The following is a 14,241-nucleotide window of genomic DNA, read 5'->3' as shown; positions in this document are numbered from 1 at the left end:
GTTAATCTAGCTCTTCAAGAGCTTTCCTGGCTTGGTCAATGCTTTGACGGGCTGTGTTGGCTGGCGAGTCTTCTTCAACCCGTCTTCCTCCCTCCTGCGCAATTGTACGCAGGTGCTGCTCTGTTTCTCGCAGAGCTGTTCGGCCATCCTCCCGGACTTCTTCCTCCCAGAAGTTTCTGGCGGCATCCCACTTCTTCTGCTGTCGTCGCAGAGAGTAGATCAACCCCACTGCGGCCATTGTGCCTGTCTCGTAGATGGAGGCAGTGGGGAGCGAGATGTATGTCAATGCGGAGAGCGCGGTTGTCAGCGTCGTAGTCGATAAGCTGAAGAGCACGAGTCGTTGCGCCAGAGCCTGCAACGACGGCACAGTTGTGTCTAGGAGCTTTGCTCGGCTGTTGGTGATCTGCGTCGGCCAGGGCTCCGCTGGGTGCGCTGGCGTTATCCGAGTCTCAGTAGTATTCGAGTCCTCTTTCGCAGGCTCAGCGGGCACATCTTCGGTTACAACCCGGGGTGCTTCAAGCACGCCAGCCTGCTCGAATTTGCCCGCAGTCCAAATCACCTCCTTCTCTGCTCGGCAGAGATACTTCTTCTCCAGGATCTCAGACGTAATCATGCCAATGTCGTCCACTCGCCAGAACAGCTTCCACCACGCGAGGCCTTTCCACGCCTTGCTGGCGAATCCTTCTTCGAGCGAGCTCTGTAGCTCGGTGTGAGCCCTCTCCGCCCATGAAGATACAACTTGGACCAGTTGCTCGCGGACCTGGTCAGGGACTGATTCGGCCTCTTGCTCCAGAATCCTCCTATTTTCCTCCGTAATCACGCTCGTCTCCGCGGAATCGATTAGCGCCTCAATCAGAGTCTTCAGGGAGGGATCCAACGCTCCTGCTTCTGTCCGCAAGGAGGACAGCCAATCCACAACCGGCTGCACACCACTCTGATGCCACACCCGCTCGTACAGCGACGCGTTCTGCACGGATTCGCGAAATTTAGCCAAGGCGACATTAGCTTTGTCGAGGTCCACAAAGCTTATGCGATCGCTAGCTGACTCCGCGGCAGTGTCAGGCAGTGCGATAGCTCCGTAGACCAACCGCGCTTGTTTCTTCAGATCCGATCGAGCGACCAAGCCGCTGTATGCGAGTAGACCATCCACGCCCCTGCCACACACAATACTCCTGTGGACTGGGTAGCGCACTGCATTGTGCCGGCCGGACTGCGAGATTGGTATCGTCACCGTGGGCACGAGGAATGTATCCGCGGAAAGTTGGGCGGGTGAGAACTCCGTCTCCGCGCCGAGCGTAGTGACGAGGATTTCAATACTGCCTTTCTTTAAGATTGACGAGGGCACCGAGATCGTAGGTAGGAGGTCATTAGGGATCGTCTCCGATACTTCTCCGTATCTATCAACCTGTCAGCGTCTCACTTCCATATGGCAGCGAGGCTTAATACCGAATCAGCAGCCCCCGCGACATATCCGCATCCTCAGAATCTAGTAAATCCTCCCAGGGTTCCCGAGAACTCAAGGGATCAGCAAGCAGCAGGCGAACAAGCCTGCGAGCAGCGGTCGCGTCATTTAAACCGAGCACTGTAAACGAAGCCATTAGTTAGCCACTGTTTCAATCTCCTCAATACCTTCCACATATCAACAGAAACTAACCAGCTACCCGGATAAGCGGGACTTCCGACTCCAGCCCACGTAACGCAAGCTGCAATCGGCTGATATTCACCTGCTCCGGCGCGGCATCCCTGACCCGATTCAACGCTTCATACAGCTCCCTGAACCGTTCAGGTACGTTCCTCCGAGCGCTGACCAAAGTCGATGTCGCAAGTGGACGGCGGCACACATTCGCCGAGGGTATCGATAGCGATGATGGAATGTGTTTCTCGTCTCGTCGCGGAGTGACATTGCCGCGGGGACGCGTTGTCAGGCTACGTCTCCAGATTGAGCAGGATGGGCAGTAGAAGATCAATCCATTGTCCGAGGGCCGCGATAAACTCTTCGAAATCGAGCTGCGGAGTTTGGGAGGCATTGACTGGACGCGAGTGGTATGCTGGTGAGCATTTGGAGATGGGAGAGTGAACCGAAGCAAGTCTTCCGTTCCGCAAAACGGGAATTATGGAGTTGTCTTGGCGGCATGGCAGTTGACCAGAACAACATGCGTTATCACAAACCAGTCCTCTTTGGTAGTCAGGGATGTTTTTGTGGCTTCTCATAATGAAAATTGCCGACAAATATTTACAAATCGCTCTACGTCTACACGATATGTCATCCCGGCCAAAGAGTGGAAAGCATTGGTTGTATAGACAACGGTACAACCCCAAGAACCAACAATATCCGCTACCATATACATATAGCGCAAAGAAAAACCATGGTGTATCAATTCATCAGCTCGTGTACTCAAGGCGTCACGGACGCGTCGAGAATTCTGTGCAGAAATTATAGCTATGTCCACCTCGCCAGAGTCGCAGTTGTTCGCTCGTCACATTCAGCCAGCAGGAATGACAGGTTGGATGCAAAGGAAGCAGCTTGTAACCTTGTTTTCCTGCGGACTCACTGGATTCCGGGTGGCCAAAACCTAGGGGCCTTCGTACAAGCACCGGCAAGCATTGAGCCCCCACGACGGACAGATACCCTGCCGGAAATACTACCACATGGACGTCACCTAACCAATTCAGGCTTCCCGAGTCTCCCGGGGAGCATCTCTTTGCCGACGAGACCTGCCAGAGCCGGCCGACCTGTGCTTTATTAGGCGATGAGACTTATTGCCAGGAGAAGGGTTGACTTACATGCTAATTCTCCGGGCGACGGTAGCCAAGCCGGTGTCATTGTCTGCCTCCTGTTGCGCACGCTCAAGTGCAGCCCGTCTTTCCTCTTCGCTTCTCTTGATGACCTCCTCGTGAGAGGGTGGCAGACGCTCGTTCTGCAAGTCAACCTTGCGAGCATCCTCAAAGTTTGTAATGGCCTGTTTGATTCCTTCGGCACCAAGCATCAGTGTACCAGCAGGGAGACGGCCACCAGCAGCTGTCTTGAGTTCAGTAACTCTCTCAGACTCCTCCCGCAACACCTGGAAGACGCGCGAGAGACGTCCGATGGCAAGAATCTTGTTCTTGATCGCCCGCCTTTTGAATTCGCTGCTCTCCACGTCCATTGGGAGAGGAGGAGAAGGAGCGGAAGGCGATACGGATGTGGGAGTCTCATCTTCGAGCTCCTCCTTAGAGCAGGTATTGAGGATGGCGATGAGCATATCGGTGATCTTCTCACCCACGAAAGGAAGCGACCACGTAAACACGTCCATGAAGTTTGGCAACCAGTACGGATGAGGCGTGCAGTTGAACTGTCGGATATTCATGACGTTGTTCTCGTACTTCAAGACGGCAGCCTTATTGTTGTAGACATCCAAGTAGTTGGGAGCACTGAAGATAGTCATCACACTTGGGAATCCGGTCGTCCGAGTCTTTCGGTACATGCGATATCCAGCGTCCTGCGCCTCATGTGCTCGAATGATCGACAACAGGTTGTTCTTTTCAAGGAAAGCGCAAGCCGCGGGGTACGAGAAGAAGTAAGAGCAGCCTCGAACACTGTTGTGAACAAAGTAATCTCCCGTCTTTTCTTGTCCGAATTCTTCAAGCGGATCAGCCCAGAGGATATCGCACATCAAACCGTGAGTCGGGGGCTCTCTGAAACGATCGATCTGCAGACCCACATTAGAGAAAGAACAAAGAAGAAACATTCGAACAGCTTTGAACGCACCGATTTGATATCTTCGAGAGTGTGAAGTTCAGGACTCAGGCCACCATGTATACACAGGAATTGTTTGTTCATCACCGCCGCCAGCGGCAACGAGCAGAATGACTCAATGCAGGCCTCATAGATACGCTCGCTGTATTTATGCTTGCATTCCAGCTTGAAGGTGAAGTAGTCCGTGAGATGCCTGCATTCATGGTTGCCTCGGAGCAGCCAGAGTGTATTCGGGTACCAGATCTTCAGGGCCCAGAGATATAAAACGCACTAACCGATATCAGCTTCACCGACCTTTCAGGGTTCCCAAGTAGTCATCACTCACCTCAATGCTGAAATAGCCTCTGTCAACATAATCACCGAGGAAAAGATACCTCGTCTCGGACGGGTCGCCACCCACTTCGAAGAGTTTCATCAAGTCATAGTATTGACCGTGAACGTCGCCACAGACTGTGATCGGCGCATCCATCTCTAGCAGATTAGGTTCGGATCTCAAAATCTGAGTTCCGGCATGTATAATCCATAGCGCCTGTTCCTCTGTAAGGCGACCTTCCCGATAGAAATGTTGCTTGAGGAACTGGAGGTTGGGCTTCGAAGGATCTTCAGGAGACCAGAACATGTCATCCGTTGGAGTACTTAAAGCCGGCGCTTGCACCTCTGAAACCGCAAAATTGTTAGAGACGGCGAATGTTGACGATCGAGACGCAGCAAAGACTCAATGTTAGGGCATACCTTTAATCACTCGTTCCAGCGTGGAAACCTGAGTGCCATCCTCCATGGTGTGTAGTGTGAAGTCGATCTCCGGGACCGGCTTCTTGTCCCTCACCGCGCGCGCCAGTGCTTGATCCATCTTGCGCAGTGTGAACTAAGAGATATTACGACTTCAAAGCAGCAAGATTGCGGAAGATTTTCGGTGCGCAAGTGGACGGATCAAGGGGAAGGGGGCAAGTTGGTTGCGCGGAGGCAAGGTTGTGGTGGGGTTAAAGCGCGGCGGGATTTTACACACGAGACGTAGGCCGGATTGAGGAGTAACTGCCTTGACGTCGGTGATCAAAGGGATCAATCGTCCGGTCGATGATGGACTTTTCCTGTAGGCAAGAAGGGGCAAAGGGTTGAGAGGAAAAGTGTCGATAGTGAGGAGAAATTGTGGATATGAAACCTGAGGACTCTTAGGATACAGCCAAGTGTATTGCCTTTTCCTAAAATAGTGTAAGCTGAGGTGACCGTGGGTCGCGTGGCGGAAGAGAGATAGACTATCTAGATAAAGGAAGGGAGAAGACAAGATATATAAACAGAAAAGCAATTCAGTATAGATAATTGCTCGTCGGCAATGCAAGATTATTGCGATGGGCTGAGATAGCCTGGCAAAAGACGAGGGCAGATCTTTTCAAGGTCATTCATCAGGCTGAGGAGGTACTGGTACAGTATGGTCTGGGTCAGGGATTTGCTCTACCTACCCTGACAGTGCAGGCTGGATTTCGCTTGGATTTACGAATTCTAATTGATACTGAATGGTTTCCATTGGCGGGTGCTGCGATCGGATACGTAAGTTTATATGTCTCATTCATCCATCATCGGCCTCTCTTGCATCGACGCAGGAGACTAAGATTCCTGGAGGCAAATACTACTGGAATTGTCCCTGAAGTGCGGGGATGGTTAACCGTCCGTCGGTTCATCTTCTTTGCCTTCCCCACGCCCACCTTATTACTCTGGCCCTCTAGACTCCAACAAGTTGTCCTTTCTATCTCGTTCCGCTCCGAGAGAACAGAATTGCAACAGCCATGTATGAATCGTTCCGTACGTCTCTCATTAATCATTTTGAAAATTAGCCATCTGTAGTACTAATAATCCTCCCGCACAGGTCCTCATCCGCTTCTCGCCCAAGTCCCCTTGACAGTCTCCCCGTTCATCAATCTCCCTACCTCAGTCACTCTTCCCTACACCTACAAATCAGTTCCATCGACTCTACCTCCATCTGTTACCGTTGATACCACTAATCCGGGCGTCAAAGCCCGTTATGTGGTCTCGCCAAGCGGCGAGCATGCAGCGCGCCCAGAAGAGATCCTGGCCTCTTGCAAGTCGCTGGAGGAACATCTGAACAGGACGCGAATCGAGGCCGAGAACGCGATCAAGAAATGGGAGGAAGCGATAACGCAACGAGACCTTGCGGAAAAGAGGCGTGTCGCTCCGGGTTGGCTGGATCGAGATGAGAAATTGCTTCAGCCTATCAATTCGGCGCCGGCTCAATCGGCAAAGAATCAATCAAACCAGAGCTTACTGGACAGCTCAACCGGCAACCAAAGCTCCTCCGGCTTTCCTGCCATGGTACCGCGTGATGAGGGCGAAGAGTTGGATCGCGCTTTTGGAGGGTTGGATGTGAAATAGGCAACGGTGCTATGCCAGACAGATGGCATCAGAACTGAATTCCTGCACTATTGCTTGCACAGATGTCTCCGGTCAATGGAGCGCATTTCAGACTTCCACAGTGCGGACGACGTTTTTGCCAAATGAGTGCGCCATGTCCACCGGAAGCGCCTCATCGGCTGCTGGAACTAGACGAAATGGGGACTGGCTCACATGAGAGATGGGCCATATCCGGCTGTTTCTGCTACAGTACAACATCCTAAACCTGCAGATTGATGTGGAAGCGGGCTTGAATGACCACAAACCCCGATTAGCCGCCCTCGAGCAGCAATTCTCTCATCACCCGCCATCGACCATATGGTGTCGGTTGAGTGAGCTGCTTGAGTAGGTGAATATGCTATGCACCCTTCCAAAGCGCGCATGTATGCTAAGATGAGGTGCCAATGAGCCGGATGTATATTTTGGATGCGGATCTGGCACTCCCGAGCGACTCAATACATGCAACCTCTTGAATGAGATACATCCCTTACTTGATATTCTCTAAATGACAAGGCTCTATACTCCTCAGACTCATTCGTATGTCGTATCTCATCCTAGCTTTCCTGTAGAAGCTCAAGTGCGGGGCCTGGCGTATCTGGGAAGAGCTTACTCTGTACTGTGAAGCTCTCCGCTGTGGCCCTAGCTCCCGCCTGGCCCCTCCAGATAACAATCACCGACCAACTTTATCTTCTGATAAATTTCCTCCACCCACGCATCAAGTGGTACTACATACCTGCAAGCCTTTCTACACCCTAACTCAAACCAAAATGGAGCCTCTTCGATCAGCCCCTGAGGCGTCCTCATTCGTTCTCCTGGCCGACCACCAATCGCGCACGCCCGCGTCATTCCACTCCGGCCCTCCAGTCCTCCACTACCACAGCAAGCAATGCAAGCTGGTCATCCTCGAACGCGACCTCCTCTCCACACCAGCCCTCAATGCGATCCGCGGCTCAACTCCAACAGCAAACGGATCTAGCGACCATACTTCGACCGCTGCCGCGAGCAACAATGCCGCCGCCGACGGAGAAGAAGGACGAGAAAACGAGCTCGTGGTCGACAGTGTAGATGTCTGGGTGACATCGGAGTGAGTCTGCCATGATCCACACACTAAAAGCTCTCATACTGAAGCAATCGACAGTAAATTCCTCCTCTACGCCCCCACCGTCGCCGCCGGCGTCTCAATCCCCTACCCCTCCATCTCCCTCCACGCCATCCAGCGCCTCCGCCTCCCTGGCAGCACCGCCGAAGTCCAAGGCCTGTACATGCAGATCGCGACCCCAGCCGCCCCAGGGACGAGCACCGAAGACGACGAGGAGGAAAGCATCACGCTGACGATCGTCCCGCCGACCGGGGCAGAGTACACCGGCGGCGCGACCACAGCTGCCGCTCCCTCCGCCGAGGACGCGATGGAAGACCAATCCGAGAAGCTGGAGGAGACGCCGGTGCAGATGATGTATGCGGCTGTGTCGGCGTGTTCGAATCTCCATCCCGATCCGATGGAGGAGGACGACGAGGAAGGAGACGGTGACGAGGATTCGATCATGCGGTCTGGTTTCGTGACGATGGGGAGTGCGGATGGGGGCCTGCCACCGCCTATGGATGGTAGTTCTGGGTGGATCACAGCGGAGAATATGCATGAGTATTTTGATGAGGAGGGGAATTGGATTGGTGGGGGTGAGGAGCCGTCGCTGCCTCTTGGGCCTGGGGCGGGGACTGTGAGGCAGCGCGAGGGTGAGGGTGCGGAGGGTGATGAAGGGCAGGGCGAGGGCGACGACGAGGAGACTAAGTGGAGGAGGACAGATTAGGCGTTCCTAATTGCGTGAGATGAATTGCGTTGAGAGGACGCAGGGCAAATTCGCTTGCAATATGTGTGTACTTCCAGAACTGGGTTGGCAAAAGTATTCGTGGTTCTACTGGTGCTATTTTGACATATGGGAAACTACCTAATGAGAAAATGACGGAAAAGACTCTATGCTACACAATTGGATCGATTCAAGCTGCGTCTATCTAACTCGCGGATATTACGCAGTCCGCAGGGATGCCTAGGAAGCTATCAAGCAAGGAAAAGAAACAAGAACCCGCCAAATGAAATGACCCAATAAACTCCATAAGCTGCTAACCAAGCAAAGCGGACCCGACTATTCTTTCAAGAAACCGTCTCCATCATATAAACTTCCAGGAGTTGCAGCGCCAATTCCTAGTCCTATCGTCTTCCCCGTAGGCGTCGTGATGCCTTTTTTGGGTGTTTTCTGGCTTGACTTGTGCGATGTCCTCTCGTCCGTTGTTGTTTGCTGACTGTCTTTGCGACCGGATTTCCTTAGGCATGATGCAGAATCATTGGGCTGGGTGGTCGGAGCTATATGCTGAGCCTTTCGTTCTGTATCATTGTCTTCCCAGATGGTGACCATATTGCCGTTGCACGTGCTCAGCGTTTTGGGCACGTCGCATGGGAGATCCTCTTGGTCTTGCTGCTGCAGAGGCGTGTTGTCTAGAACGGTAGCGCTGCTTTCGTCATGTGGCAAAGGATCCGTAGCAGTAGCAATATCTTTGCTGTTGGCGTAAGGCTCCAAAGAAAGAGGGCGATTACTTGAGGAGGCTTGTTGTATTGACAGAGAGTCGTTCTCCTCGAGTGGAACCACGGAGCGAGGACTATTGCTGTGCGCCATCTTACTTGGCAGCGTGCGTGGCCCCTTGACTGCCGAACGACGCGGACTGGTTTGCGGTGATGCATTCTCGCGGGATGTCGGCGAGCTTGCATGGATGGGAAGTATCCAGAGGGGAGCATTCTTATCAGGAGACGGTGTCTGTGATAGAGAACCATCGTTGCTGGACTGTAGAGATGTCATGATTTCTGGTAGAGACTTGTCGCTCCCCGCAGGGCTCAAGAAATCGTCGCTCGAGTCAGCTCTGCTATGCTTTCTTTTCTTGGTTGGGCTTCCGTCAGGAGTAGAGCAGATATCTGTGATTCGTGGCCGGGGTCTTTGGAAGTCGCACGAGTTATTTTTGTTCGCGGAGAAGGTGACAACACTTGAATTCATCGAGGGAACACTGTAGCTGGTCGGACGCGGAGCTTCTGGTCTGCGCCGGCTCATGTCTTCCAGCTCCTCGGGCTCTTCGGCCATTGGCGAGAATGCAGGGCCCCCAAAGGTGATTGGAGGGTGGATCGAGATTCGGACGCAGTTCTGACGTCTGTGGCCTTTTCGATGACCTTGGGTATTCTTCAAGGCGGAGGTCAACGGTGGCTTAGGAGCATTGTCCGAGTTGACCTGTGTAGATAGTTCTGGCACATAAAGACTGCTAACCCTCCTTGCGGGTGCTCGAGGAGGGTGGATTGAGATCTGTGAACTCGCGCGCCCGCCGTAGAAAGGATCTCCGTCCGTACGCCTATTTGCGTACATGGAGTGCCGGTGCAACTGACTGAAGTAAGGCAGCAGCGAGCCGCTGTAGCCTGTTGCACTCAGATGCGGGGTCATGTTCGGGTCCAGGTGCGGCATGGAGGTGACCTCCCTTCTGGACTGGTTGGAGCAAAGAGATTCACTCCTCCTAGGAGGAGGGCTGACGCGCTCTGTTTGGCTAGGACTACGTGCAGTTAAACTGCGGCGAGGCGACGTACGGTTCGGTTCCAGCCTCAGAGCTTCACGGCTAGGTGATGTGGTAGGAAAGATGAATGGTGCAGGATATGCTGAGTTTGATGCTGCGAAACTTCGCCGCTCAGATTCCATGCGGCCGACATCGTTGGCGCTGAAAGGTGTGAAAGTTGGGCAAGGAGGCAATGCTGGTGAAGTGAAATCACTCTCGATAGCAGTCGAAGTTCTCCGGCTGTCCTCCAAGATGGAGCTGTCCGCCGTCTCCAGACTCAACGATGAGAACCGCATCGAATCATTCTTTGAAAGGCGGAATCGGTTTGGGGGATAAGCCGACGGCGGAGGCGGCACCGGCTGTTCTGGGATGGCACCGGCTGTCTGTGTCGTAATACTTCCACCTCGTACTCGAGTAAAATGCAGTTCGAACCCTTCATGATGGTCTTCCATAACTGGGAAGAGGGTGCCCGAACGCTCTCTTCTATGCACCGAAGGCATCGCCGCTGACAGTGGCCGGATTGATGGTTCGGCGAGGCTACGTTCTTCTTCCTTTTCCGGCGTGTGTCTGGGTGTCATCTCTGTCGGTAATTCAAGGGCACCTTCGACTGCCGAGACGGATACATGGTCTTTGGCCCTAGACCTAGACCCTTTGTCACACGGTCTCTCGGTTGTCTCTGCAAGGGGAGCAAGGGGACCCGGAGGCCGCGATCTGAGCAGACCTTTCAGCTGCCGGGTTGATTTTGATCGTGAAAGTGAACGGCCCAGCGAACGAGCCTTTTCGGCGAGTGGAGAAGATGCTTCTGAGTCCACTGTGGAGTAAATGAGGCTTTCCCGACTAGCTAAAACGCCCCATTCATTTGGTTTTCCGTATGGCAGTTGTCCGTATAGTCTCAGGGCAGAACCCTCTTCCCGAGACAGTGATGTCGCCGTGTCGGCTTCGAATGCTCGTAACTGCCTAGCGTATCGACCCTGACCATCGCTGACTGCCTTTAGTGAACGTCGCTCCCGACGGGCTTTTATCCAGATGAGTGTTCCCACCACCGCGGAAAGGATGAAAAGAGCGGCGCACACAGCAGCCACCGCGATCACGGTGGCCAGCGCCGGCATCGTCAGTCGCCTTCGCCCCTTCCGCCAAGTGAGCAGACACTGATGCTGATCAACGCTCAAGGCAGGCCGGACCTTTTCATCGCTCGTTTCAGTGACAGAAGTTGCTTAGATCGGTCTGGATCTGATGTCCTTGGATGAATGGTGAAGCAGACCAACACCCCTGTGGGCGACAAATCCAGGAGGCAAAAGGAACGGATTCAGTACAGGATGGAAATTGTGGTACCCCGGAGGATTGTGCGTTTGTTAAGGGGGAATCAAGCTGAAGCAGAGGAATGTGTGGCCACATTGCGGCGGACGCGCGGAATGCTCGTCATTGTACAGGCTGGCCCTCATCTTGTAATCAGTGCAGATGACAAGCGCTTGATCTGTATAGGCTTGAGAAGTAAGAACCCAGATCATATCACGGTAAAATCTGACCCCCTGTGTCATGGTCCCCCAGAGAGAAGAACTGCGGTTGTGCTGGTTGCTAGGCAAACTGTCCCGACCATTATGCAGGACAGAATAAAGCCAAAATCGGACATTCTGAAGCCAGCATAACTCTTCGAGTTGATTGGATGGCATGATCTTGTCCGGAATGATCATCTGTATGTTCGCATACTGTGGCCGCGTGTCGTCTCTTAACTGCGACAGTATGGCCAGAGCAGAATCGTCGTTGTCTGAGAAAAAGTATGAGTACTCGCAGGCCCGTGAACTTGACAAATATTACTCATAGCCTGTTTAATATGAACTCAAGATTTGGTATGCAGAACAATAGCCAGCCCAAAGAACCCATGCGGCCAATTGTTGTTGTTTTGACTCTTATCAGTATCATATAAATCACGTGATTAGCGGCTGTCCTGATTCGGGAATCCGACCTCCGATCGGGAGGGCCGCAATCACGGGGAAACGACCCACAGCATCCAGTCTCCCCCTCAACCCTTTGACCTTTTGTATCCTCATTCTGAGCTTCAGGAACCAGCAGACAGGCATTCACTGTTGTGGCTATTGAATTTCTGATATCAGAAGATCATGGAGCCTCGTTTTACTTCTGAAATGAAGACTGACCTCACAGCTTTCGAGATTTCTCCGAGAAGCTTCTCTCGAGAAGCAATCCCGCGGATTATGTTCAGCCACCCGCATTAACGCGGTGTCGGGCTGGCTGCTTTGGGGCCGCGTATCGTCATATGGGTTCAGTCGATCCACAATGGCCAGACGCTGTGCTGTGCTGAAACCTGAAGGTCCCACTGAGCTGCTGGACGCATAGACGTGCCTGGAGGGGTGCAGCTCCTCGGGGGTTAATAACCTTTTTCAAATGTCTTATCATGAAGATGGAAGAGCAGCAGTGTTATCCTGGCTGACCCCACCATCCTGTCACACCGCTTGATGCTAGTATTTCTACTCCGTATAGCTGGATGCTATCTCCATAGCTTCTGCCCCTCCTATATAATAGACGGCTGCTATTTTGTGTTTCTTCATTCTCCCCCTTTTCAATATCGTTCTCTCAATAGATTGTACTTTATTCCTTTTCTACTCCACCATCTTGCACAATGGCTTCCAACCCAGTCAATCAGAGTGGTGCTTTTGTACACGAAAACACCTCCGCCCCGGAACATCCGAGCTTGATGCAGATGTTCTCTCTCAAGGGCAAAACTGCCATTGTCACGGGTGCCGGTGCTGGCATTGGTCTCGCCGTGGCTCAGGGTCTGGCTGAAGCAGGTGCCAACGTTGCCTTGTGGTGGGGCACCAACTCCAAGTGTCCTGAGCGGGCGGCTGAGATTGCTTCCAAGTATGGTGTACAGAGTGAGTACAAGCTCATAGTTGAATCTATTCCCGTCAAATAGATGGGGCAAAGAGAACCTAACGTTTCACAGCCAAGGCTTACCAGGTCGATATTACAAACGCCAAGGCTGTCCAGGAGGCGGTTGATCAGACTGTGAAGGACTTCAATGGCCGTCTGGACGTCTTCATTGCCAACGCGGGTATCCCGTGGACCAAGGGACCCATGGTTGATGGGCCTCTTGACCACTACTCTAGTGTGATTGACATTGACTTGAACGGCACCTTTTACTGCGCCAAGTACGCCGCTGCTCACTGGAGGAGGCAGAAGGAGGAGGGAACCGATATCAACGGCAACAAGCTTTCCAACTTCACATATGGCAGCTTTGTGGCCACCGCCTCCATGAGTGGCCACATTGTGAACTTCCCTCAGATGCAGGCTGCGTACAACGCTGCCAAGGCGGCTGTGATCCACCTTTGTAAGTTTTGGCAGGTTGGATGCACATTCATGAACGTTGCTAATACAGCCCAGGCAAATCTCTTGCCGTGGAGTGGGTCAAGTTCGCCCGCGCCAACACTGTCTCTCCCGGCTACATCGCTACAGAGATCTCAAACTTCGTGCCCAAGGAGACCAAGAGCATCTGGAAGGACAAGATCCCCATGGGTCGGGAAGGTCGTGCTGAAGAGCTGAAGGGTGCCTACCTCTACCTGGCTTCGGATGCTGCCAGCTACACCACCGGTGCTGACCTCGTTGTCGACGGTGGTTACTGCGCACCATAAATTTGGGTCAGCTGGGTTATAGCATTTCATTACTTTTGGGCGGCATTTGATCTGATAGAGTATATACATGATAGACGAATGAACAAACATCTTGGCATATCATTTCAGGTGTTTCAGGCTAACAGGGTATTTGTATGGACTTCGGAGGGTGAGTGGCAGGAGTTCGATTGGCTTCATTTGCACCAGAAATCATTGAACGTCGTCTATGAGCAATTGGCGTGATCGCCACAAAGCCTCGCAGATTTAATCCTGCAGGGACCCTGGCCTACTAATAGCGTATCATGAATCAGACCAACGCCGCCCACTCCATTATAACCATCTGCACTGCGTTAAGGCCGGTAGACTTGCCTCAACTACACCGCCATGAACAGCTAGCTCATGAACACACCGTTTATTCATGCATGACCTATCGCCAACTCGACGCGTTTAACAGCCCAATCCACAAAGCGATCTATTGACGCAGTCAGCCCTCGCCCGTTGTCGATGCGATGCTGGAGCTCTCGCTCCCATGTCGGTATTGGCGGAGAGGGAGGCGCAAGGATGTGCTCGTGCAGTACAGACGTTTGCGGATCAAAGTATTTGGCTAGAGGGTCGTCGTCGCTGGCAGCTTCCAAGGTCGCGTCTGGATCAATTGGGCTCATCTCAATCTCTTCCTCGCTGCAGGATCGGAACACATGGTCAGCAAGTTGCAAGTGTTGTGAGAGGGTTTGGAGTTAATACTCACATCCTGGCAGCGGTTTCTGGATCTCTTACTCGGACGTAGCTCCATCGCTGGCACCAGTGTCTTGGATGGCATAGTGAGAGGGCGCGTGATATGGTCTTCCAGTGTACGCAGAGCACAAAAATGCATGACAGGAACAGGCAGATGGCAGGAAAGAG

At 52.9% G+C, this 14,241-nt stretch overlaps 7 protein-coding genes across 7 annotated transcripts; 3 read left to right on the top strand and 4 right to left on the bottom strand.

Moving 5' to 3' along the window:
• Nucleotide 1: 1 nt before the first annotated feature.
• Aspvir_004200 (uncharacterized protein) lies at nucleotides 2–2,027 on the bottom strand (the record flags this gene model as incomplete). Its single annotated transcript, XM_043267431.1, has 3 exons — nucleotides 2–1,397; nucleotides 1,447–1,582; nucleotides 1,655–2,027. The coding sequence occupies 3 exons, from the start codon at nucleotides 2,025–2,027 to the stop codon at nucleotides 2–4; spliced, it is 1,905 nt and encodes a 634-aa protein (XP_043123366.1).
• A 642-nt stretch (nucleotides 2,028–2,669) lies between these two features.
• Nucleotides 2,670–4,586, bottom strand: Aspvir_004199 (serine/threonine-protein phosphatase 2B catalytic subunit; the record flags this gene model as incomplete). Its single annotated transcript, XM_043267430.1, has 5 exons — nucleotides 2,670–2,733; nucleotides 2,785–3,689; nucleotides 3,749–4,006; nucleotides 4,062–4,393; nucleotides 4,469–4,586. The coding sequence occupies 5 exons, from the start codon at nucleotides 4,584–4,586 to the stop codon at nucleotides 2,670–2,672; spliced, it is 1,677 nt and encodes a 558-aa protein (XP_043123365.1).
• Nucleotides 4,587–5,517: 931 nt separating this feature from the next.
• Aspvir_004198 (uncharacterized protein) lies at nucleotides 5,518–6,121 on the top strand (the record flags this gene model as incomplete). The annotated part of the gene is made up of 2 exons (XM_043267429.1): nucleotides 5,518–5,533; nucleotides 5,598–6,121. The coding sequence occupies 2 exons, from the start codon at nucleotides 5,518–5,520 to the stop codon at nucleotides 6,119–6,121; spliced, it is 540 nt and encodes a 179-aa protein (XP_043123364.1).
• A 785-nt stretch (nucleotides 6,122–6,906) lies between these two features.
• On the top strand, nucleotides 6,907–7,944 carry Aspvir_004197 (Voldacs domain-containing protein; the record flags this gene model as incomplete). Its single annotated transcript, XM_043267428.1, has 2 exons — nucleotides 6,907–7,223; nucleotides 7,278–7,944. The coding sequence occupies 2 exons, from the start codon at nucleotides 6,907–6,909 to the stop codon at nucleotides 7,942–7,944; spliced, it is 984 nt and encodes a 327-aa protein (XP_043123363.1).
• A 333-nt stretch (nucleotides 7,945–8,277) lies between these two features.
• Nucleotides 8,278–10,827, bottom strand: Aspvir_004196 (uncharacterized protein; the record flags this gene model as incomplete). The annotated part of the gene is made up of 1 exon (XM_043267427.1): nucleotides 8,278–10,827. The coding sequence occupies one exon, from the start codon at nucleotides 10,825–10,827 to the stop codon at nucleotides 8,278–8,280; it is 2,550 nt and encodes an 849-aa protein (XP_043123362.1).
• A 1,526-nt stretch (nucleotides 10,828–12,353) lies between these two features.
• Aspvir_004195 (putative carbonyl reductase) lies at nucleotides 12,354–13,362 on the top strand (the record flags this gene model as incomplete). Its single annotated transcript, XM_043267426.1, has 3 exons — nucleotides 12,354–12,606; nucleotides 12,678–13,061; nucleotides 13,115–13,362. The coding sequence occupies 3 exons, from the start codon at nucleotides 12,354–12,356 to the stop codon at nucleotides 13,360–13,362; spliced, it is 885 nt and encodes a 294-aa protein (XP_043123361.1).
• A 395-nt stretch (nucleotides 13,363–13,757) lies between these two features.
• Nucleotides 13,758–14,003, bottom strand: Aspvir_004194 (uncharacterized protein; the record flags this gene model as incomplete). The annotated part of the gene is made up of 1 exon (XM_043267425.1): nucleotides 13,758–14,003. One exon carries the CDS (start codon nucleotides 14,001–14,003, stop codon nucleotides 13,758–13,760), a length of 246 nt encoding a protein of 81 aa, XP_043123360.1.
• Nucleotides 14,004–14,241: the final 238 nt, after the last annotated feature.

The sequence above is a fragment of the Aspergillus viridinutans genome, assembly GCF_018404265.1.
Source record: "Aspergillus viridinutans IFM 47045 DNA, scaffold_2, whole genome shotgun sequence".
In the NCBI taxonomy this organism is placed as follows: domain Eukaryota; kingdom Fungi; phylum Ascomycota; class Eurotiomycetes; order Eurotiales; family Aspergillaceae; genus Aspergillus; species Aspergillus viridinutans.
This window is presented reverse-complemented; position numbering and strand designations above follow the sequence as displayed.